General features: G+C 41.3%; 1 protein-coding gene and 1 pseudogene across 1 annotated transcript; one reads left to right on the forward strand and one right to left on the reverse strand.

Moving 5' to 3' along the window:
- Positions 1-10,253: 10,253 nt before the first annotated feature.
- Positions 10,254-17,517, reverse strand: LOC108770516 (uncharacterized). The gene is made up of 8 exons (XM_018522151.1): positions 17,309-17,517; positions 16,618-17,096; positions 14,098-14,260; positions 13,292-14,026; positions 12,394-13,239; positions 11,777-12,220; positions 10,579-11,590; positions 10,254-10,466 (listed from the first exon to the last, which is right to left on the reverse strand). Exons 1-8 carry the CDS (start codon positions 17,515-17,517, stop codon positions 10,254-10,256), a joined length of 4,101 nt encoding a protein of 1,366 aa, XP_018377653.1.
- Positions 17,518-18,454: 937 nt separating this feature from the next.
- Positions 18,455-23,013, forward strand: part of LOC108770517 (uncharacterized) — an 8,457-nt pseudogene continuing 3,898 nt past the window's right edge.

Below are 23,013 nucleotides of genomic sequence, written 5' to 3' on the forward strand. Positions count from 1 at the left end.
GTATAAAAAAATACGTGTTTCTTAGATTTTCGTGTTTTACAATATATTTCATGGAGAATCAAATCGGTTCCGGACAGTTGTGAAACTTCCCTTGTTAGTAAAATTCAAACAATATATATATTAAGAATTATAAACGATTTTAATCACTAACTTATAAATTACAATATTTAGAATTACAGATTACAACATTTACAATTAATATTCAATCCAATAGTCATCCTTTTCAATCACTCGTTGCAAACGGCTGTTCATGGAATTCACCAGATTGTAGAATATGTGTGGCCTCTCCCGAAGACTGTTCCAAGTTGCATATAACGTGATTGATTAAGGCTTGTCGAGTTCTGCTTAGCCTCATCGCTATTCTCTAATCATAATGGTCCATACATTTTCGAGTGGATTTAAGTCCGGCGGCTTAGCACACCAATCTAGTTTAAAAATGTCAGGACGATTGGCAAACCAGTTCTATATTATGTACGCTATAAACAGAGCTATTATCGTGCATAAAGATAATCTGGAGGAGCTCGGCTTCTGGGTAAAGTGCTCTTTCAGAAGGCATAATCACCTGCTCCAGAATATCTACATATTCCATCGCCGTCACGTGAGTTGAGGTTTCATGTATAATATTTCGATGATGCCTGCAGCATTCATGCATCCCCAAAAATTACAAGTTATTCCGCTGTCCATAACCACATAACGCGGATCTAATTGTGTATCTTTTTTAGGTCGCCAGATACGCAGTCTTCCATCTTCTGAATATTTTGACTGATGCATGAAACTATTAGGAAGTCCGGCAGGACAATCAATAGAAAATGTAATTACTTTTTCGTCCGACCAAATCCATGTGTCCCATTCTCTCTGTGGCTTATTAAGGTGATAATTAGCAAATTCTATTCGTCGTCTTCGTTGTTCTGTTGTTAGCATACTCTTTTTCGTCGGCCGGCATGATATCAAACCACTTTCTTTCAACCGGTGATGAACTGTTCGTTTACATATATTTAAGCCATTTTTGGCTAGAGCCTCAGCAGAACTTCTAAACGGATTTTCTCTCACTGAAGCTACAAGATGTTGGTCTTGCTCCGCTGTGGTTTTGCGAGGTCTGTGGTTATTTTTTCGATGATCTTTTAAGCCCACTGGACTTTGGCATGAAACTTCTTTTTCCGTAAATACACATTCTTCTTACTACACCCAACATTCGATCTTAACAGATATTGAAACATTACTGCATATTTTAATTAATTTTTTATACGCTTTATTGGCCATCAGATTTAAAACCCACACATTCTCCAGTGGATTTAAGTCCGGGGGGCCTTGCTTCACTGTAGTTTTGTAAGGTCTGTGGTTATTTCAAGGTGAAAACAAAAAACAATTTATATTAAGATTGTCATATTTTTATCAGCTGGTAATCTGCTTCTCTTAAAATTAATTAAAATGGAGCCGGAGCGAGCAAATATATTCGCAAATTTTAGTGAAGCTACGAGAGGAAGAATTGCTGCACTATCGGAGGCTGGACTTAGTGTTTTAGAAATAGCACAAAATGTTGGATGTAGTAAGAAGACTGTGTATTTATGGAAAAAGAAGTTTCGCGAGCAAGGTCCAGTGGGATTAAAAGATCATCTAAAAAATAACCACAGACCTTGCAAAACCACAGTGGAGCAAGACCAACATCTTGTAGTTTCAGTGAGAGAAAATCCGTTTAGAAGTTCTGCTGAGGCTCTAGCCGAAAATGGTTTAAATATATGTAAACGAACAGTTCATCACCGGTTGAAAGAAAGTGGTTTGATATCATGCCGGCCGACGAAAAAGAGTATGCTAACAACAGAACAACGAAGACGACGAATAGAATTTGCTAATTATCACCTTAATAAGCCACAGAGAGAATGGGACACATAGATTTGGTCGGACGAAAAAGTAATTACATCTTCTATTGATTGTCCTGCCAGGCTTCCTAATTGTTTCATGCATCGGTCAAAATATTGACTAGAATGACTAATAATGACATTTTTATAGATTATTTACTTTATTTGCATTTGTCTTACCACCTCCTTAAATACAAATCTGTCAAATGAGAAAAATCTTTTCATGTCCTAAATTTTTGAAATTTAGGTATTCTCGTCCTCAGAAGATGGAAGACTACGTGTTTAGCGACCTAAAGGAGATACACGATTGGATCCGCGTTATGTGATTACGGACCATCATAGCGGACGAATAACTTGTAGCTTCTGGGGATGCACGAATGCAGCAGGCGTCATGGAAATTTATGAAACCTCACCTCATATGACGGCGATGGAATACGTAGATATTCTGGAGCAGGTGATGGTGCCTTCTGCAAGAGCACTTTTCCCAGAAACCGAGCTCCCTCGGATTATCTTTATGCAAGATAATAGTTCCGTTCATACAGCGCACGGAACTGGTTTGCCAATCATCCTGATATTTTTAAAGTAGATTGGCTTGCTAAGTCGCCGGACTTAAATCCATTCGAAAATTTATGGGCCATTATGATACGAGAGTGACGATCATGTCAAGTCAGAACCTGACAGGCCTTAATCGATCATGTATATGCAACATGGAATAGTCTTCGGGAGAGACCACAAATTTGCCACAACCTAGTGAATTCTATGAACAGCCGTTTGCAACGTGTGATTGAGAAGGATGGATATTGGATAGAATATTCATTGTAAATATTGTTATCTAGAAGTTAGTGTTTAAAATCGTTTTTGTTAATGTTAAATCGTTATTGTTAAATCATTATTGTTAATGTTAAAAATATAAAATATATATTGTTTGGATTTTACCGAGTAAAAGATACCCATTCATTAATATTATCTTCTTCCGCCAAAATGTTATAATAAATTTTATAATCTCAATTTATTCTCGTTAAAAATTTCACTCGTTTGTCTCCATCTGCAAAAGAGAAAACACAAAGATATTTTTTCTTAATTTTACATAGAGTTATAAATAAATATAAAAAAGAAGAATGGCCACTTATCAGATAAAATATAGACTGCAAATACTAATTAAATAGTAATTAAAAATTTGGTTATGTAAATATATTTTCAAGCGAAGGTTACGACTGTCAACAAAACTTTAATTGCACACTTTTGAGATGTCACGAACACGGGCTATAGAGGTGGAAGAAGTTCGCGCGATTCCGCCGGCTGATTCGATCCGTCGACTATAGCCATAAACGGGAAAACGACCGAGAAAGTAAACGCGATGCCTCAACAGTGGATGTGACGTCATAGGGTTGGAAGGCATTAATTGCGCGAATTGCAAAATTGATCAAAATTGATCAAAAAAATTGTGTGCAATTACGGTTTATAGATTCATATAGAATTCTCGCTTTTAGTTTGGACAAATTGGCATCTTTTCTCAACAATGATAAGCTGCGGGTACTGAATTTTCCAATTTATCGGAAGAAAATTTTAATCTTTTGATTCGAAAGGGCGTTTTTCCGTACGAGTACATTGATTACAGCGAAAAATTGAACAAATTGTGCTTGCCATCTCGCGAGTCATTTTACAGCTCATTGACTGACAACACGGTATTTGAGAGTGAATACGCGCTCGCCGTCAACGTGTGGCAGCGGTTCTCTATCCAAACACTCGGCGAATATAGCGATCTCTACCTAAAAACAGACATATTGTTGTTGGCTGACATCCTTGAAAATTTCCGCGACAGTTGCATCGCGAACTACGGGCTTGACCCTGCGTACTATTACACCTTACCTGGCTGCACATGGGATGCCATGTTGAAGCATACAGGTGTAAAATTTTTTTCTGCTGACAGACATCAACATGGTCATGTTTGTCGAGCGCGGTATACGCAGTGATCTGAGCCAGTGCTCAAACAGGTACGCGCGAGCCAACAACAAATACATGCCGTCGTACGATCCATCGAAACCGTCGTAATACTTAATGTATTATGACGTCAACAATCTCTACAGCTGGGCAATGAGTCAACCATTGCCCTATGCCGATTTTCGATGGGTCGACGACGTGCACTATTTTGATTTTACGACCATCGCGTTAGATTCACCGACAAGCTATATTCTCGAGGTGGATTTGGAGTACCCGCAACATCTTCATGAATCGCACACTGATCTACCGTTCTGTCCCACGCGAGAGAAACCACCAGGCAAGCGCGATGACAAGCTCCTCGCAACATTATACGATAAACAGCGTTATGTCATACATTATCGCAACCTGCAGCAGTGTACTTGTCACGGTCTTCGTATCTCAAAGGTTCACTGTATCCTGCAATTCGCGCAATCACCATAGCTACGCGATTACATTGAGCTCAATACAAAATTTGGAACAATGGCCGAGAACAATTTTGAAAAAAAATTATACAAACTGATGTTACGTCCAGGGTTCCGCACGCATGGAACCCACGGGGGTGGACACAACACAACCGAACCGCCGTATCGCCGGTCCTAGCTCCGGACCACAAGGGAGCTAAAGGAGGGACCAACTCAACGGGAGGCACTCTGCTTTCGCCCCTTGGCCACTTGGTAGAGCCGGGGGTTCGAGGGGGGATGAAGCGGAAGTCTCTCTCGAGACGCTCCTCTGAATGCCGCTCGAGGCAGACGCACAGGCTAAAGGCCGAGAAACTGGGTCAGTGTGCCTTAGGGACACACTTCTATCCCAGATGGGCCAGTGCGTCCGATGCCCTTATTTTCGGCCTTAGAAATAAATCCAAAGGGCCGGGGATTGGACTAAGTGCAATCGTGATGTGGCTTTATGGATACGAGGAGATGTTGCTCGGAAATAAAATAATCAAGGTTTAATGATTATGTAATATAATTTAAATTTGAGTTACAATTACATCATTATCCATTTAAAAAAATTATAATGTGTGTGTGTGTGGTGTAAATGCTTGGTTACTATGATGTTGAATACTCAGTAAAAGGATTGAGGTGTTCGGCCGGGATTACAAAGGTGAAGGGAGATCCTTCTAGATGCACAACGGCGAACCTCTGCGGACCGCTGGGGAAAGTGAGCCAGTAATCAAGGAGCCCTGCTAAATTTGTTATATAGTGGATGTCGGGAAAAACCGGGAGCGTGAGTTGGTTATCGGGAATTTTCGCGACTAAAGCATGGATATCGGACACGTCTTGAGGAGTAGAGTGTAGTTCAGAAAAATCAGGTGATTCCACAATTTCGTGAGAAGGAGATGGTAGGTCAGTGACAGGTGAGTAAGAGACGGGGGTGGGAGATTGGGAAGTGACGTCTGTGTTTGATTAGTGGTGTTTTTCGGGGTAGGTAATAGCGGGGTTCCGTCCCGAGGAAGGATGTCTGATAGCGGAAACGAGGTAAGCCTCGTTCCGCGCCTCTTAGTCTGGGTGTATAGAATGACCGACCGGCGTTGGGGAGTGGTAGACCCGTTTGAACGCACTGCAAAGTTCATATATTAATGGTTAAAGGAAAACAATCACGAAACAATTGAAACAATTAATTAACAGAATATGAAACGAAACCGGGCGCAAGGATCTGAATAGAGAGAGAGAGAGAGAGAGAGAGAGAAAAGAAAGGGAAACGATAAGAGGGTGACGTTCTCTTACTACTTGGAGTTAGGTTTGGAAGCTGTAGTCGTCAGATGTGGTCCTGTTCGGTCTGCGTGACGGCATCTCTTTGGTGATTCGAGAATCTTTACCCACCCGGAAAATGGTGCTTAGTGAAGACTCGAAAAATAAGACGTACTGACGAAAACAAGTGACCGTCTAAGTAGGCAAAAATAACCGTCGGCGCAAAAGATCAAAAAGGAGTGTTTCGGTACAAAAGACCAAAAAAGGAGTGACTCAGCACAAAAGACCAAAAAAAAGGAGTGACTCGGCACAAAACACCAAAAAAGGAGTGACTCGGTACAAAAGACCAAAAAAAGGAGTGTCGATGCGGACCGCGGAACCGCGGTTTACATAGCGGTTTTTCCTAATTAGTGGGGTTCAAATTTGGGTGGTGGGATGCTTTTCGGGGTTTTGGATTGGTCGAGATTGTGGGGAGGAAAGGAGTCGGTTGGTATCAACAAGTGTCTTCTTTGGTTTTATGATTCTTCTAAATTTGTGAGAAAATGCACGTGCACCGATTAAGACGAGCGCACGTGCACTGTCGGCACGCGCCCGTCAAACACTTTCCCTGGACTTAGCGTGTCACTTTTGTATTTTATGGTCGCGGACATCGAGAGAATCATCCGCGACTTAGCTGTTAGAAAATTGTTTAGGCGCCAGTACTGACATTAATTGTCGTTTTTAATGGCGCTGTCCAAGGGAAGTGTCATCAGCGGTGCATTAGCTCCCTGAATTCACCGATTCTAACTTGATTTTATTTAGCGTTAATGTAGACACTGGAGTCTTTTACTTTAAACTTTCTCATGGGAAAAGATTTTTTATTAATTTTCTCAGAAGTCTCAAGGGTTGATAACCCCTAGGTCTCCGTGAGAAAGAGAAAAGAGGCAGCGTGAGTCCGCTGGACGTAACATGATGAATAACGCAGTATTTGGTAAAACTACGGAGAATGTGCGCGATCGCGTCGATGTAAAATTACTGACAAAATTGGAAGGCAGATACGGTGCAGAGGCAATGATCTCGAAACCAAATTTTCACAGTCATAGCATCTTTTCGGATAATCTGGTCGCGATAGAACTGCGTAAGCTCGAGGTGAAGTTCGACAAACCGATATACGTGGGCATGTGCATCCTCGACATATCGAAAACGTGTTTGTACGAATTTTACCACGAGTACATGGCACCGCTGTTTCATGGAAAACGTAAAATTATGTACACCGATATAGATAGTCTTATATACCATATAGAATGCGATGATGTGTACGAGACTATGAAACGCGATATTGCCAGATTTGACACGAGTGATTACACGGTTGACAACGCGTACAGCATTCCGCTCGCAAATAAAAAAATTCCAGGTCTTATGAAAGATGAGAACAACGGTGCCATTATGACTGAATTCGTAGGGCTTAGAGCGAAAATATATGCCTCGCGTGTTGAAGGAAGGAAGGATATGAAGAAGGCGAAGGGTGTCAAGAACAACGTTATAGCAAGGTTTATAACGTTCGATGATTATAAGCAGTGCTTGAATGATACAATCAAAATGATGCGTAGACAGTCATGCATAAGATCGAAATTGCCCGAGGTATACATCATATCGGAAACAAAAATCGCTCTAAGTCCACACAATGATAAACGGTATATCATGCCAGATTCCACCGACACGCTGCCATGGGGACATTACCGCTGTAAATAAAACACAGTTGTATTGTATAATATGTTTAATATGTATATAACATGTATAATATGTATAATATGTATAATATGTATAATATGTATAATATGTAGATATATGTATGCTATGTATAATATAATATGTATAATATGTAACGACATTATAATTAATATGTATAATACGTATTTACTTGGGCATCTGTCAATATAACCCCATACAAACATTAGTCGATGTGTGTATCATAAAGTTATTCTCGATTGAAAATGTCAGTTTACGAGCCAAATTCTCGTCATTTGCGGGAGGATTTAATTTTCTGCTCCAATATGAAGAAATCTGCGGCTGAGGTTCATCGAATGCTCTCAAATACTTATGGTAAGGCTGCTATTTGTGAAAGAACGTGTCGTGAGTGGTTTCAATGCTTCAAGAAGTGATTTTGACGTCAAAGACCGGCATAGCGGTGGAAGAGAGAAGGTTTTCGAAGATGCAGAATTGGAGGCATTACTTGATCAAGACTCGTGTCAAAATCAAGAAGAATTGGCACGATCATTGGGAGTGACTTAACAAGACATTTCATAACGTCTCAAAGCCATGGAAATGATCAGAAGCAAGGAAATTGGGTGACGTACGAGTTGAAGCCGAGAGATGTTGAACGGCGTTTGTTTGCTTGTGAACAGCTACTTGAAAGGTAAAGACTGAAGAGATTTCTGCATCACATTGTGACTGGGGACGAAAAATGGGTTCATTACGATAACCCCAAGCGCAGAAAATCATGGGGAGTTTCCAGCCATGCTTCCACGTCGACGGCCAAATCGAACATTCACGACTCCAAGGTCATGCTCTGTATTTGGTGGGACCAGCTCGACGTAGTGTATTATGAGCTGTTAAAACCGACTGAAACAATCACAGGCGATCGGTATCGAACGCAATTGATGCGTTTGAGTCGAGCATTGAAAGACAAACGGCTGCAATACAACGAGAGACACGATAAAGTGATTTTGCAGTATGACAGTGCTCGACCCCATGTTGCGAAAGTGGTCAAGACATACTTGGAAACTTTGAATGGGAAGTCGTATCCCACCCGCCGTATTCTCCAGACGTTGCTCCCTCTGACTATCACTTGTTTCGATCAATGGCACACGGCCTGGCTGACCAGCACTTCCGGCTCCTTCTTATGAAGAAGTAAAAAATTGGATCGATTTGTGGATCGCCTCAAAAGATGACCAATTTTTTCGACGCGGGATTTGTACGCTGCCCGAAATATGGGAGAAAGTAGTGGCCAGCGATGGACAATACTTTGAATCATAAATGTATAATCAGTTTTTTACAATAAAGTCTTGAATTTCGGAAAAAAAACGGCGGAAGCAAAGTTGTACGCTTAGTAAACGAAGAGTATTCGGGTCGGAACCTACATAAGTCTTCGGTACTATTGCTGTATTGTCGGATAAAGCTGAAAAGTCGGCCAGTACTGGCTGTTTAGAGATACTTCACTCTTGACGTGCGGTGCAGCGCTGGGATTAAAAAATCGTTTAAACATATTAAACGAGGAGTACGCGGGTCGAAACCTACATAAGTCTTCGGTACTATCGCAGTACTGTCGGATAAAGCCGAAAAGTCGACCAGTACTGGCTGTTTAGAGATACTTCACTCTTGACGTGCGGTGCAGCGCTGGGATTAAAAAATCGTTTAAACATATTAAACGAGGAGTACGCGGGTCGAAACCTACATAAGTCTTCGGTACTATCGCAGTATTGTCGGATAAAGCCGAAAAGTCGGCCAGTACTGGCTGTTTAGAGGTATTTCACTCATGACGTGCGGTGCAGCGCTGGGATTAAAAAATTGTTTAAACATATTAAAATGGCCGGTGGTGTCACTAAAACTTATCAGGAACTATGGAACTCTTGGAGTACTAAAAAACGGTGCAAAAAAATTAATTTTTTGAAACTTGAGGTGCCAGCTATTTTTTTTAATTTTTAAAAAAATATTTACTGACCGGAACTCTTGTTTGAATCTATCAGGAACTCTAGTACTCCTCGAGTACTGTAAGATTCCGTAAAAAAATCGACTTTCACGAATCTTGCGGTGCCACGCGAAATTAGCACCGCATGTTTTTATTTTTAAAAATTTTTGGCCTGAATCAACGGTACTATTAATAAAACCTATCAGGAACTGTAGAACTATTCGTGGTGCAAGCAGTACTGTCATTAAAATTTCCGATTTTCAAAGTTGAGGTGCTAACTTCACAGAGACCAATAGTATCGTCTGAAAATACATATGTACATATGTAAGTTCGCAGAAGTAATTCATTTGTCTTGCAGTGTACATCATTTTTATATACCATAATGTCTATCGCGTTTATCATTATCTTTGTTACCATTGTTAAAACTATAGCGGCAACGACTACAACGATGAATTCTTCTTCTCCTCAAGATATAAATACAGAAATAATTCTATATCTGCAAAAGTATGGTTATTTGAATAACATTGGGAACAATACGCAATTATCGATCGGGAGTGAAAAAATTAAACAGGCTATTTCATTGTTTCAAGAATATTATCTGTTAATGATAACATGAACTTAAAGGTTCAAAAGGATTTATTTGCACACGAAGTATTACAGTGGTGAAAACTTATAGTGAATAATAAAATGTCCGTTGTGTAAACAAAAACTAAAATTTTACTGCGCGCGCATTACGCGAGAGCGCCGCAAGCGCCAATTATCGACGAAACTACGGATTTGCGCGGTCTAAACAAATTCACTACTTTCCTTAACATCCCGGCCACCTTGAAGAATAACTTTCAACACAAAGAAACAATAAATTAGATATAACATGAGATGGCCTAAACTTAAATGAACTCAGTTATCGTATTAAACTAGTCAACTGTAATCTTAACAGAATTCATCTTAAGATACTTTAAATATAAAGTTTACAGTCTTTAATTATCTCTCCTATGGGGAGTATGCACAGCTTTCTAACAGGTCGCTTAAATATCCCGTTGGAAGTTCGTAGAGTGACGACTCTCACTTCTCCGTCAGAATCTGGATGTACTTGCAGTACTCGTCCTCTCCGCCATTGAAAAGGGGGACGTGGTCTTCTTGTATAATGACAAGGTCATCCTTCTTCATGTTGTCTCTAGAAGCCGTCCATTTGGTTCGCTTTTGCAGCTCTTGGAGGTATTCTATATCTGCCAACGGTTCCAAAATAATTGGCTTAATTTTTGAACCGTTTGCCATCTAGATAGACAATTATCTGATGTGTCGAGATGATTGCGTTGTACTGGTTGTAAAAGTGATCCTCCCGTCAAAAAATGTGCTGGCGTCAGAACTGAAAAGTCGGATGGATCACTCGAAAGTGGTGAAGTGGTCGCGAATTAAGCACAGCTTCTATTTGAGATAAAAGAGTGCTGTACTCTTCGTAAGTCAAAATGCAGCCTTCAGTTACAGTATATAAATGTCTTTTGGTGCTCTTCACCATAGCCTCCCATAATCCACCAAAATTAGGCGCTCGAGGTGGGATAAAATACCACTCTATTCGTTGTTCCGCTAATTCTGACTTAATAGCATCTTGTTTTTCAGCTAAGAACTCATATAATTCATTGAGATGTCTAGTTGCTCCAACAAAATTAGTGCCGTTGTCCGACAAAATCTGAGAGCATAAATCTCTTCGAGAAGTGAATCGCCGTAAGGAAGCCATAAATGCTTCTGTAGAAAGATTGGTCACCATTTCCAGATGTACGGCTTTTGTACTGGTACAAACAAATATTGCGATATATCCCTTACTAACATGAATTCTTTCTCGGCGTCGGCTTTCTCGAACCTGAATAGGACCTGCATAATCTATACCGGTTACCGTAAAGGGTCGATCGTAACTGCGAACTCTCTCAACGGGAAGATCTCCCATCTTGACCTCTGTTGTAGTTGGATTAAACCGATAGCACTTGACACACCTTTTAACAACTTTGCGGACTTCTCGTCTTCCACTGATGGGCCAGAATCGTAGTCGTATATCAAATAATAATTGCTCCGGTGGGCAATGAAGCAACCGTTTATGTCTGTCACGTAAAAGGATGCTAGTTACATCATGTCTAGTGAGTAACACGATGGGGTTTTTCTGATCTGACTGGATTTCTGCATGTCGCAATCTGCCCCCCACACGAATCAATCCTTCGTTGTCGAGATAGGCCGCCAAAGCACATAGTGGACTCTTCCGTGGGAGTAATCGATTCTCTTGTAAACAGTGAATCTCCATGGGAAATGATTCCTGCTGAACCCATCGGATAATAACTTTCTCTGCTCTTTCCATTTCTGTCAGACTGAATGGTGTCGTTTTCCTGTTGGATCGACAATTCTCTGCGAACCTGTAACAAAATGCTATGACTCTACATAATTTATTATATGAAGAATATTTTCTCAAGATTTGATGTGTAAAGGTCGACACCAAAGTGACAGATGGTGTCCTCAACTCCGGTAAATTGATTTCTGGATTCTCTATTAAAGATGGGTACTGCTTTCCTTCTCTTAGCCAGCAAGGTCTGTTCCATCACAATTGATCTTGAATCAAACGCTGCATCGTTACTCCTCGCGATAATAGGTCGGCTGGGTTGTCTTCCGATGCAACATGTAACGAACAGAATATCTTAGATATTCTGTTCGCTACGAATGTCTTGAGAGTATGCGGTAGTGTCTTAATCCATCCAAGCGTCACGGTACTATCGCTACATAAGATAACTTTATTGATTCTATCTGCACATGCTCTTTTTACTATGTTATATAATTGTGATAACAAAAGCGCTGCTTCTAACTCCAGTCTTGGTAAGGATATAGTCTTTAAGGGTGCTACCTTAGCTCTTGCACAGATCAATTCCGAGTGACTAATACCTTGCTCGTCTGTACTAACTGCATACAAGCATGCCCCGTATGCGGTTTCTGAGGCATCACCAAATTCATATATGTCGAAGGTTGTAGACTTGTTATTAATATTGACATTTCTTTGGATTGATATGTCATTCAATTAGGTAAGCGATGCGTAATAATCTTTCCAAGCTATCTTCAGATTAGCTGAGAGCTCTTGATCCCACTCCACGTCTTGTTTCCATATTTGCTGCATGATAATTTTTCCGACGATAAGTACTGGAGCCACCAAACCAAGCGGGTCAAATACTTGTGATATCTTGGATAATACATTCCGCTTAGTGTTTGATGCAGTCTCCTCCAATGTGACTCGGTATTGAAGCGTGTCTGATTCGCATTCCATAAGAGTCCTAATGTTTTGAGTGGCTGATCTTCGTCTATCACAAGTAGGTTATTTGCTCTACTGTGCTCTGATAAATGTTCCAACAGACTCAGACTACTTGCCCTCCATTTACGTAAAGGAAACTTTCCACGATCCAACATTTCGATTAGTTGTTTTTGCAAATCTAACACATATTCAAGGGTAGATCCTCCAGTTAGGACATTATTCATGTAGAAGTCCTGTTCTACAACTTTAGCTGCTAAAGGTAATTCCTGTTTGTGTATTTCGGCTAATTCCTTGAGACATCGCATGGCCAAATATGGTGCGCAAACTGTTCCATATGTCATGGTATTAAGCTGATATAACTGCAATGATTGTGTTGCTTCATCGCGCCATAATATAAGCTGTAGCTTTCGATCTCTAGGGTCTACTAAAATCTGACGAAACATTGATGTAACGTCCGCTGTTAGAACAAATTCATGCGTTCTAAATCGCATTAAAAACTGCTGCAAATCCGCTTGTAAGTTCGGACCGGGCATCAATTTATCGTTTAATGAATTACCATTTGTGGTCTTTGAAGACGCTTCAAAGACGACTCGTAATTTTGTCGTCATACTGTCGGGGCGAACAACAGGTTGATGTGGAATAATGTAATGTTCCTGTGCTAACAGAACATCCGGATTTTCTACCAAAGACATGTGACCCTGTTGTCGATATTCATTCAGGAATTCCTTGTAAGCCTCCTTCAGTGTGGGATCCTTAGCGAGTGACGCTCTAAATAACTTAATCTCCTGACCGCTTGTGGCATAGAATCTCCTAGACTTACACTTGAATGAGTCGGCAATCGAACAATGAATCGACTGTCTTTTTGTTGCGTAACAGTATGAAGAACTTCTCACAGTGTATTTCCTCTTTTGTATAGGAACGACTTTCCGGCATCTCTTCTAATCTCCAAAACCGTTGTAATTGATCCTGTAGTTGAGTATTAGTAACCATATTGCAAAATCTTGATGCAGTTGTGTGCTTTTCGGTTAATTCTCCACCGATAATTACTCCTAAATGCGTATCTTGTAACGCTGGTTTCCCTTTGATTTGATTTTCCGGTGCTCCGCTAACAATTTTCCAATATACTCCTGCGCCTAGAAGCATATCAATGGATCCTGGTTTGTCATAGGTAGGATCCGCTAGTTTGACATCCTTTGGAATGTATTTCGTTGATGCTTCTATTTTAGTTTGCTGTAACTGCTCTGTAATCTCTGGTACGACTAGACAGTCTACTGTAGTCTCAAATTCGCTATGTATTGACTTGATATGAATGCAAGTTGCTTTACCAACTCTTGTGATAGTCTTGTTAATTCCATTAATCGGACGTACTTCATTGCGACATGATAATTTCAATTTTCGAATTAAATCGGCTGTAACTAAATTGGATTGTGATCCTGGGTCGAGTAACGCTCGACAGTGCCGCTCTTCCTGTTTTTTTGACTTGCTCCTGTTACCCGAACCCTCGCGGTCGAAAGAATCACTCTGGCATCTTGCTGATTTGTGCAATAAACATTGGCTGTAATGTTGTTTATATTGATGGATGATTGTTGTTCGAGGACTTGTGATGACTCAACTGATGTGTTATACTTCGATTCTGTACATGTTGTAACGACTGATTTTGGTGTATCCTCGCTGGATGACTTGACTTGAGCATTGCCTCGCTCTTCTTGATCTTCTTTGTGAATTATCGAATTGTGTTTCTTGTCACATCTTTTGCATGTTGAGCCTTTACATTCACGGATGTAATGTCCTGCGTTGAGACAATTAAGACATAACTTCTTGTCAATAAGCTTCTGTTTACGTTCTGCTATTGGTAGTTTTAACAAATCGCCGCATTTGAAAACTGGATGATCTCTGTCACGTCCGGGGGCGCGTGAGTGCGGATACCCCTCGGACGCGGCGTGGGCCCGTCCGACGACGGCTCGGCGTGATTCTCGCCCCGAGCGGCAAGGGCGGTAATCACGGTTACTGGAGTTAAGGAGAGAGGTCGACTGTCACAAAATGATTACGTAGAAAATTAAATTCGCGGAGTTAAAGACGTTTATTTATGTACATTTTTCATTATAAACGCGCGCGTGGAACAGAACTGTCCGGTGACAGTCTCGACCTTGACGACTTTGGGCAGTGGTCTCGCGGGTAGAGGCGGTGGAGGTGGCAGATCTTGGCAGTTGCCAGGGACGGGATAGTAACCTGGCGGCTGGACAATGCGGGGGTCGGCGAATTCCCGCGAGTCAAAGTCCGCGCGCCAGTGATACTCGCGCTGCATCCGTTTTAGCGCCTTGTCCCGACCGGCGCGGTTTCCTTTTGTCATCTACAATATATCCGCTATTATTAACGACAGGCGGCTATAGATAGGGTGAGCGGCAGGGGGCCCTGAAGGGGGCTCTTGTTCTCCGCTCGGAAGGGCGGCCAGGGCTCTGTTTTGAGCGACTGGAGGCCCGGGTTAGGACGCTCTGGAGGCCCTGAGAGGGGCTTCCTAGAACGGAGTTCAAGGAGGGAGATTCAAAGGTGATGCCTCGGCGGCCCTGAGAGGGGCTTCCTAGGCCAGGGTGTAAGGTGACTGTCGCCCCGGAGGATAGGGAGCCTGGCGCGGTTCTCATGCGCCACGACGCGCGAGGCTTCCTGCTCCAGATTCACTGAATTATAACGATAATCAGACGGCACAGACGTTACAAGCGCTTCGTATCGGCTTAATTATGCCCGCGCGGAAGGAGAGTGAAAGAAGAAGAGAGTGAAAAAAAAAGAACAAGAGAAAATGAATGTTAAACGTTTTATTCTAATTTGATTTCTAGTAATAAAAAGATATATATAAAGTATTGAATAAGAAGACTGAGATTCGTGTATGCTAATGGTTCGCACGCGATAGTTCGGAAAATGTAATGGTTACACGAACGGAGGGTAATGTGACTGATATGGAAGCGCCACATGGAACTCACTCTGCGTCGCGATGTTGCTCGGCTATCCTTGGCTGTGCCTATTATGGAAGGTGGGGCCTCAGGATTTTCTGCGAACGAGCACCCTGCTTCTAAGGACGATTCTCTGACGAAGTCTACCAGGCAACCTTTCGCTTGTCACACTCCGACACCGAACTCTAATTAAGACCCTCTGTTTCTTAGAGGTCTGAGACCGACTGAAGACGCAACTCTAATGATACTGATCGAATACTCTAATGTTAATGATCTAAAAGTCGAAACTCTAATAATCGCTGACTGACTTTGGTGTGCGCTTTTATATCGTTAGAAGTGGTGGTGCTGAGCGGGAAAGGGGGTTGACCTGTCAACAGTTACTAGAATCTTTTGAAATGTTCTAGAAGTTTCGATCTAATAAGATTTTATTAGATTTTACTGTTTTAAAGGGAGAAATTGCCGAATTTAAATGTTGACAGGGCCCTCTTAGTCGCTCCGCCCCTGTGACACAATGTGCAGTCGCTGTGCGCGTTTATTCGCGTTACATTCCGTCGAATGATGTTTCCCTTTTTTTATGCATAGAGTTTTGGATACAGAGCGTTCGTGCGTTGCTTGTATCGCGAAGCTTCTAACGGACTTCCGCAGGTTTTGTTAGAAGCTTTTGGTGCACTTGCGGATGCCATTCAGCTACGTATTCTCGAACTTAAGCGCAGTATTAGCCGCTTTATGAATCGGCGAAGCTAAATTTGCAATTGCAATTATTGAATTTAAATGAAATAAATTTATTGATTAATTTGGAATACTGCGATAGATCGAGAATAGCAGAGAGCCTCTTAGTTCCCTACGGTTTTATCATTTGATATTATGGGGTGCTAATTGGTTTCGCTATTGATTTAAATGGATTTTCACGCGATTAATTATATTGGATCGCGCAAGCGCAGTACGGTTTTGTAACAGCTGTTTGATCACGCGCTAAACGCGTGATCACGGTTCGCGAGAATTTCGCGGCTGTCGTGACAGTTCGCGTTGCCACGGCAACGCGTCTGGCGTCGTTAAAAGTGACGTTCGTCTGCGTGCAAATTTCGGCGGACGTTACAATCTCCTTCGCAAATCTTACACTTATTCGTTACGGAAACCAATGCTACTTTTCTCTCGCTTTTCTTTGCATCTCGATTTAACGGCTTTTCTGTCTTTGTCTGACCTTGCTTAAGGATCTTCATCGTGTGACATCGCTCCGTCAAGAACGTCATGAATTCCGACAATTTCGATATATTTTGCGGTGTGCGATTTTTAATAAGATTCTGCCAATCTCTTTGCTCGATAAAGTCAAGCTTCTTTTTTGCTAATTGCAGTAATATCGCGTCCCATTCATCTACGGGTAGTGCAAGCGTTTTCAATGCAGAAACATGTGTTTGAATATGCCATATAAACTTTCGTATCGAATCTGCTTTATTGTTTTTTGTTATCTCTGGAAAGTTTAATAATTCATCCAAATGATTTTCAATAATTACCATATTATTGTCATATGTGTCCTTTAATAGTTTCCAAGCGTTCTCATAGTTTTCGCTGGAAATTCTGAATCCTTCAATCACGCTGCGAGCTTCTCCTTGAAGCACTCCGATGAGATACTGATGCTTCTGTACAGCTGTCATCTTGATGAATAGTAGTCTCGAAACTATCCTTTAAAAATAACCACTTAGTGTACTCTCCATTGAATTCCGAAAGCTTTATTTGTGGTAGCTTCGGTCGTCTGCGTGTAATTTCCAATATTTCTTCCGAATCTTCCTTTTTTGCGCGTGCCGCTGTTTGCGTTAATCCTTCTCGAATTATTTGCTGTGCCTTTGCCGCAGCTTTGTAATATAAGTTCTCGAAGATCTCTTTTTCTGGATCACCTTGTTTGCTCTCCTTCCTCCTCGGTAGGGGTTGCTCTGTCATCTATTGTACTTTGTATTTCCTTAAAGCTGTAGTAAAACTCTTCCAGTTTTTGCAGTCTGACCTGCGCCTCATCAATCGTGACATTTCCTGCCTCGAAAAAATGCAATATGCGAGTACCTTTAGTTTGCGCTCTGCGCTGCTTTAATTTACGCATATCTACTTCCATGTTGTATAGTATGCTCTAACTTAATAATCTGCTGACCTGAGTTGCGAAGATTTCCTGCCGATTTCCTCCGTTGAGGTTAGAAAGATCTTCCGCCGATACCTTGTTGTGGTTATGTCTACCTACTTGCTTTACGGGATGTATTTCCAATGCTTATTATCGCCGCCGTTTACTTCGTGCCGCATGTTGGGCGCCAAATGTTAATGATAACATGAACTTAAAGGTTCAAAAGGATTTATTTGCACACGAAGCATTACAGCGGTGAAAACTTATAGTGAATAATAAAATGTCCGTTGCGTAAACAAGAACTAAAATTTTACTGCGCGCGCATTACGCGAGAGCGCCGCAAGCGCCAGTTATCGATGAGACTATGGATTTGCGCGGTCTAAACAAATTCACTACTTTCCTTAACATTATCAAATACAAGGTGATGGTACATTGAACGATCATACGTTACATTAAATGCGTAAACCGCGATGTGGTCTTCCAGATGTTCCATATCATGAGCACAATACAGGTATACATAAATGGATGAAAATAAACCTTACGTGGAACTTTCATTTGGCAAATGCAAATGTCTTAAAAACTATAGCATTCGCATTCTCGTTATGGGCAGCAAATTCATCCTTAACATTCGAGCGTAAAACCCCGACATTTTAATATCTTACCGTAGTGGTAAGATATTAACGCATATGTTGATCGCAAACGTAACGCAGAAATTTGCCCCTTTTCATTCGGTCGTGGTGGAGTACTCGCTCACGCGTTTTATCCTTCACACGATCCTAATTACACCACCGAAATACATGTTGACAATGCAGAAGCCTGGCACATATACCTAGACGGTAAAATACCTTTCAACTCGGAACGTCTACTTCATATGTTAACACATGAAATCGAACATTCGTTAGGATTAATGCACAGTTCGCGCGAAGATTCCGTAATGTTTGCGTTTGCTAAAAATACTAATACAACTGTCAAACTCAACTTAGAGGATATTTTAGCGATTCAGCATCTATATGGAAGTAACAAACCAGGAATAACAACAATAACAACTGCTACAAAACCACCAATAACGACTACTGAAATTCCAACAAATAAGCCTGACAAAATAGATCTCTGTGAATTACAATATGTGGATACTATATTAATATTAAATCATCGAATATTCGTCACGTATCAACGCTACGCATGGTCGATAAATATAAATGATAACAAACATAACGGGCCATTCGAGCTAAATACTTACATGAATTTCCTTCAAAAAAATTTCTCTTTGTCAGCCGCATACCAAACACCTTCGGGTGAAATAGTGCTATTTATAAATAATATGGTTTATATGGTCAATTATCCCAGTTTCAAATTAAAAGAAGGCTGGCCGAAACTCTAAAAAATTTGGGATTTCCTCCAAACGTTGTAATTAATACTGCGATAAATACTCACAAAGGACAAACCAAAGTGATCTTCGACGATAACGATGTGGCGCAAATAGACGAATGTATTCTGTCTGTTAATCTATATCAAACAATCAGTATTTCCAGGAATATCACCATCTCCAACATGGCTTTCCGACATATGGATGGTAATATTTATTTTGCTAAGAAACAACAATTTTGCCAATACAACGAAATCAAGAGAATCGTGACAAAAGCGCATAAATTTATTGAGTATGGGAATAAGTTTCCGTCCATTGTAGAAAGATGTCGTTAGTAGCACTGCTTGTGTGTTTGATAGAATGGCAACACATGTGTTTGAAAGGTTTGTGTTCAAACTTTTGAGCCCAATAGTTGGCATTCGTTCGAAGCGTAAAAAAGAGTAACTTTTTTTGCGTTGAAGATGTCGGAATTTATTCCAAAAAAGCAACATTTGCGGGAAGTTTTACTCCATTATTTTATTTTAAAGAAAAGTGCTGCAGAATCGCACCGTTTGCTCGTAGATGTTTACGGTGAGCATGCTCCATCGAAAACCAGTTGTAAAAAATGGTTTCGGCGATTCAACAGTGGTGATTTTAACGTGCGTGACAAATAACGCGAAGGTGCACCGAAAAAATTTGAAGATGCAGAATTGCAAGCATTACTCGAAGAAGATTCATGTTTATCGTTCGATAGGTTGTCAAAAGAGTTAAATGTTGATAGATCCACTGTTGGAAAACGTCTACACGCAATGGGAATGGTGCAAAAAGAAGGAAATTGGATGGCATACAAATTGAAAGAGAGAGACTTGGAAAGACGTTTGGTCATCTGCAAGAAGCTTCGTCAACGACAACAAAGGAAGGGTTTTCTACATCGTATCGTAACTGGCGATGAAAAATGGATCTACTACGATAACCCTAAACGCTTGAAAGCATGGGTAATGCCAGGTGAACCAGTGAAAACGAAATATCCATGCTTCGAAGATTATGTTGTGTGCATCTGGTGGGATCAGAGAGGTGTTATATATTGTTACGCCCATGCTCCGTCGCATGCCATGCTGTGCTGACACCCGTGGTGTCGCGTTGTCAAGACGACGTGCCGTTGTTGACGGTGGACAGCTGTCAGATCTTCGGAGAGCAGTCAAGACGTATGGACGTGCTTCTCCGCCGATTACACATATTATCGTTACGTTACTTATGTACTGACGATCTCGTGGTGCCGACGTTACTTTTTAAAATTAAACGGCTTCTTATTTCCTACTTTTTAAGCCTTGAGTCTCTTTATTTCCGTGGCTCGGGAATGCGCGTAACTATCCGAGTGCAATCTCGTGCATCGGGCGCAACATTTTGGGGGCTCGTCCGGGATCAGAGGGTCTCGAATGATTCGTTCACCGACCGTCACGACAGGGAGAGCTCGAATGCATAGTCCGGAAGGATCGATGACGGCGGAGCCACGAGATATGGAGACAACAGCGGAGGAGATAACCCCGCAGAATCAGGAGACTTCCTCGACGGTGTTGCAGACAATGTTACGGGAGATGCGATAACTGCGTGAGGAGCAGCGGCGAACGGGGGCGGCGTTTGCGGAGACTCAACGTCAGCAGAATGAGCAGATCTTCCAATTACAAGAGAGACTGCGTCAGATTCCTGCAAATCAGCTAAGTCTTTCTAATAATATTCGCGGGCGAGATTCTTTCGCGAATGTCGTCGATCGCGTTGATTTCGCCACGGGCGGAAGTTTCGTCGCGGGTGTCGTCGAGCATGGCAATTCGGCTGTGCCGTTTCACGCGGATATTAGCGGGGGCGCCGTTGGTCGTTTTGATGCGCCTCCGGCATTTCGCGGTCAGATGGGCGTCAAACTTAAGCCGGATATTTATGAGGGGAACGTACCTTTACGCGAGTATCTTGCGCAATTTAACCTAATCGCTAGAGCGAACCGTTGGGAAGACGACACAAAGACCGCTATTTTGGCGTCGTGTTTACGAGGACGAGCACGCGCAATTTTGGAAAACATACAAAATTTAGAGAATTTGCAATTCGAGGAATTGCAAGTCTAAACTTGAGATGCGTTTCGGGGAAACGCAAACGTTGCAAAGTTATTATTCGCAGTTCACGAACAGGAGACAAAAATTCGGGGAGAGTATTGCCTCATTAGGCTCAGATATCGAACGGTTATCGCAATCGGCATATCCGGAATGTTCCGATACGGTTCGCGATAAAATCGCGGGCGCACAATTTATTTCCGCTCTATCCGACGGGTTCGTAAAGAGTACAAAACGAGGGTGTAACGTCTCTCAGAGTGGCGATTGAGCGTGCAAAATCGGTTAAATTAATACAGGAAAGCAGTTTTCAGTGCAAAAAAGGGGGAAAATTTTTATAATTACGAAAGAAAAAGGGGAAAAATTTTTATTTTGAAAAACAAAAAAAGAATCAGAACGAAGATGAAGACAAAGAAAGAAAATTTAATAAAAATAGATTTAAAAAATTTGAAAAGGAAAGGGATTTTAAGGAAATTAAAAAAAGCAATAATAAAGAATGTTGGGAATGCGGTAAAGAGGGACATTTCCGATCAGAATGCCCAGGTAAATCGGTAAACCGGGAATAGTCGAACTTTGCGGGGTGCGTTCGACTAATTTGAGAGATACCCCGAAAAACTTTAGTTGTAATAAAAATCAATGTTCTTTCAGGTTCAATAAGTTTAAACGTAATTTAACGAAATTCTGTTTCCAAGGAGAAGTAAATAATAAACTAAAGATCAATCCAAAAAATGTGTTCTTTTTGGACGAAAGGTAAAATATTTGGGGCATGTTATTTCGTCTGAGGGAATTTCTACAGATGAAGAAAAAATTGCTGCCATAATCAATTGGCCAATCCCACGAAACAAAAAGCATCTTCGAAGCTTTTTAGGTCTATGTGCTTACTACCAAAAGTTTGTTAAAGGATTTTCTTCGCTAGCAAAGCCGCTTTATAGGTTAAGTGAAACTCAAGCGAGATTTGTTTGGGATAAGCAGTATGATGATTTATTTAATGAATTACGGAGAGCGCTTAGTTCTTCTCCAATCTTATCTTTTCCACGAAGAGAAGGTAAATTTATTCTAGACACTGATGCGTCAAGATGTGGAATAGGGGCAGTCTTGTCGCAAACGGAGGAGAGAAGGTGATTTCTTACTATAGTCGCGTCCTTAGTAAAACAGAAAGAAATTATTGTGTGACGCGGCGAGAACTTTTGGCCATTGTTGAAGCGATTAAGCCATTTCATCATTATTTGTATGGTAGGGAGTTTGTGGTGCGGACGGACTATGCGTCGCTGATTTCAGCGATGCATGGTCCGTCCGCACCACAAACAAATAATTGATATCCTTCAAAGACTTGGAAGGCCAGTTAGCACGGTCGGAAAGGCTTCAACAATACAACTTTCAGGTCATTTATCGGAAAGGAATTCTTCACGGGAATGCAGATGCTTTATCCAGACGACTCTGTGCGGGTACTGAATGTTAGTATTGCGCAAGGACTGAGATCAAAGAGGCTGTAAAATTAGAAAATTCTGTTGCTCGGATTATCTTGGCTGAGAACAATGGTGAAACCTGGCGACAGGAACAGTTAGAGGATCCTAGTATTGCAATTATTCTCCAAGGGAAGGAGACTGGGATCCGACCTTCTTGGCAGGAGATTGCATCCAGAGATGCTTCTGCTAAGATTTACTGGTCCTATTGAGATTCTTTAGAGCTTAGAAACGGTGTACTTTACAAAAGGTGGGAGGCATCAAATCTGAGAGATTCCATTGCTCAATTAGTGGTTCCTAAGGGACGGATTCAACAGATTTTGAAACAGGCACATGATTTTCTGTCAGGAGGACATTTTGGGATCAATAAGACCTTAGAAAAAATTCGAAAAAGGTTCTATCGAGCGTCCTGTAAACAAGACGTTGAAAGTTGGTGTAGATCTTGTAATATTTGCGTCGCTAGGAGTGGTCCGACGGGAAAAGGAAAACCTCCGTTTCAAATTTATAACGTTGGAACTCCGTTTGAGAGAGTTCAAATGGACGTGCTTGGTCCGCTTCCGACAACTCTTACAGGAAATAAGTATTTATT

Source organism: Trachymyrmex cornetzi, unplaced genomic scaffold (genome assembly GCF_001594075.2).
Source record: "Trachymyrmex cornetzi isolate Tcor2-1 unplaced genomic scaffold, Tcor1.1 scaffold1284, whole genome shotgun sequence".
Classification (NCBI taxonomy): Eukaryota; Metazoa; Arthropoda; class Insecta; order Hymenoptera; family Formicidae; genus Trachymyrmex; species Trachymyrmex cornetzi.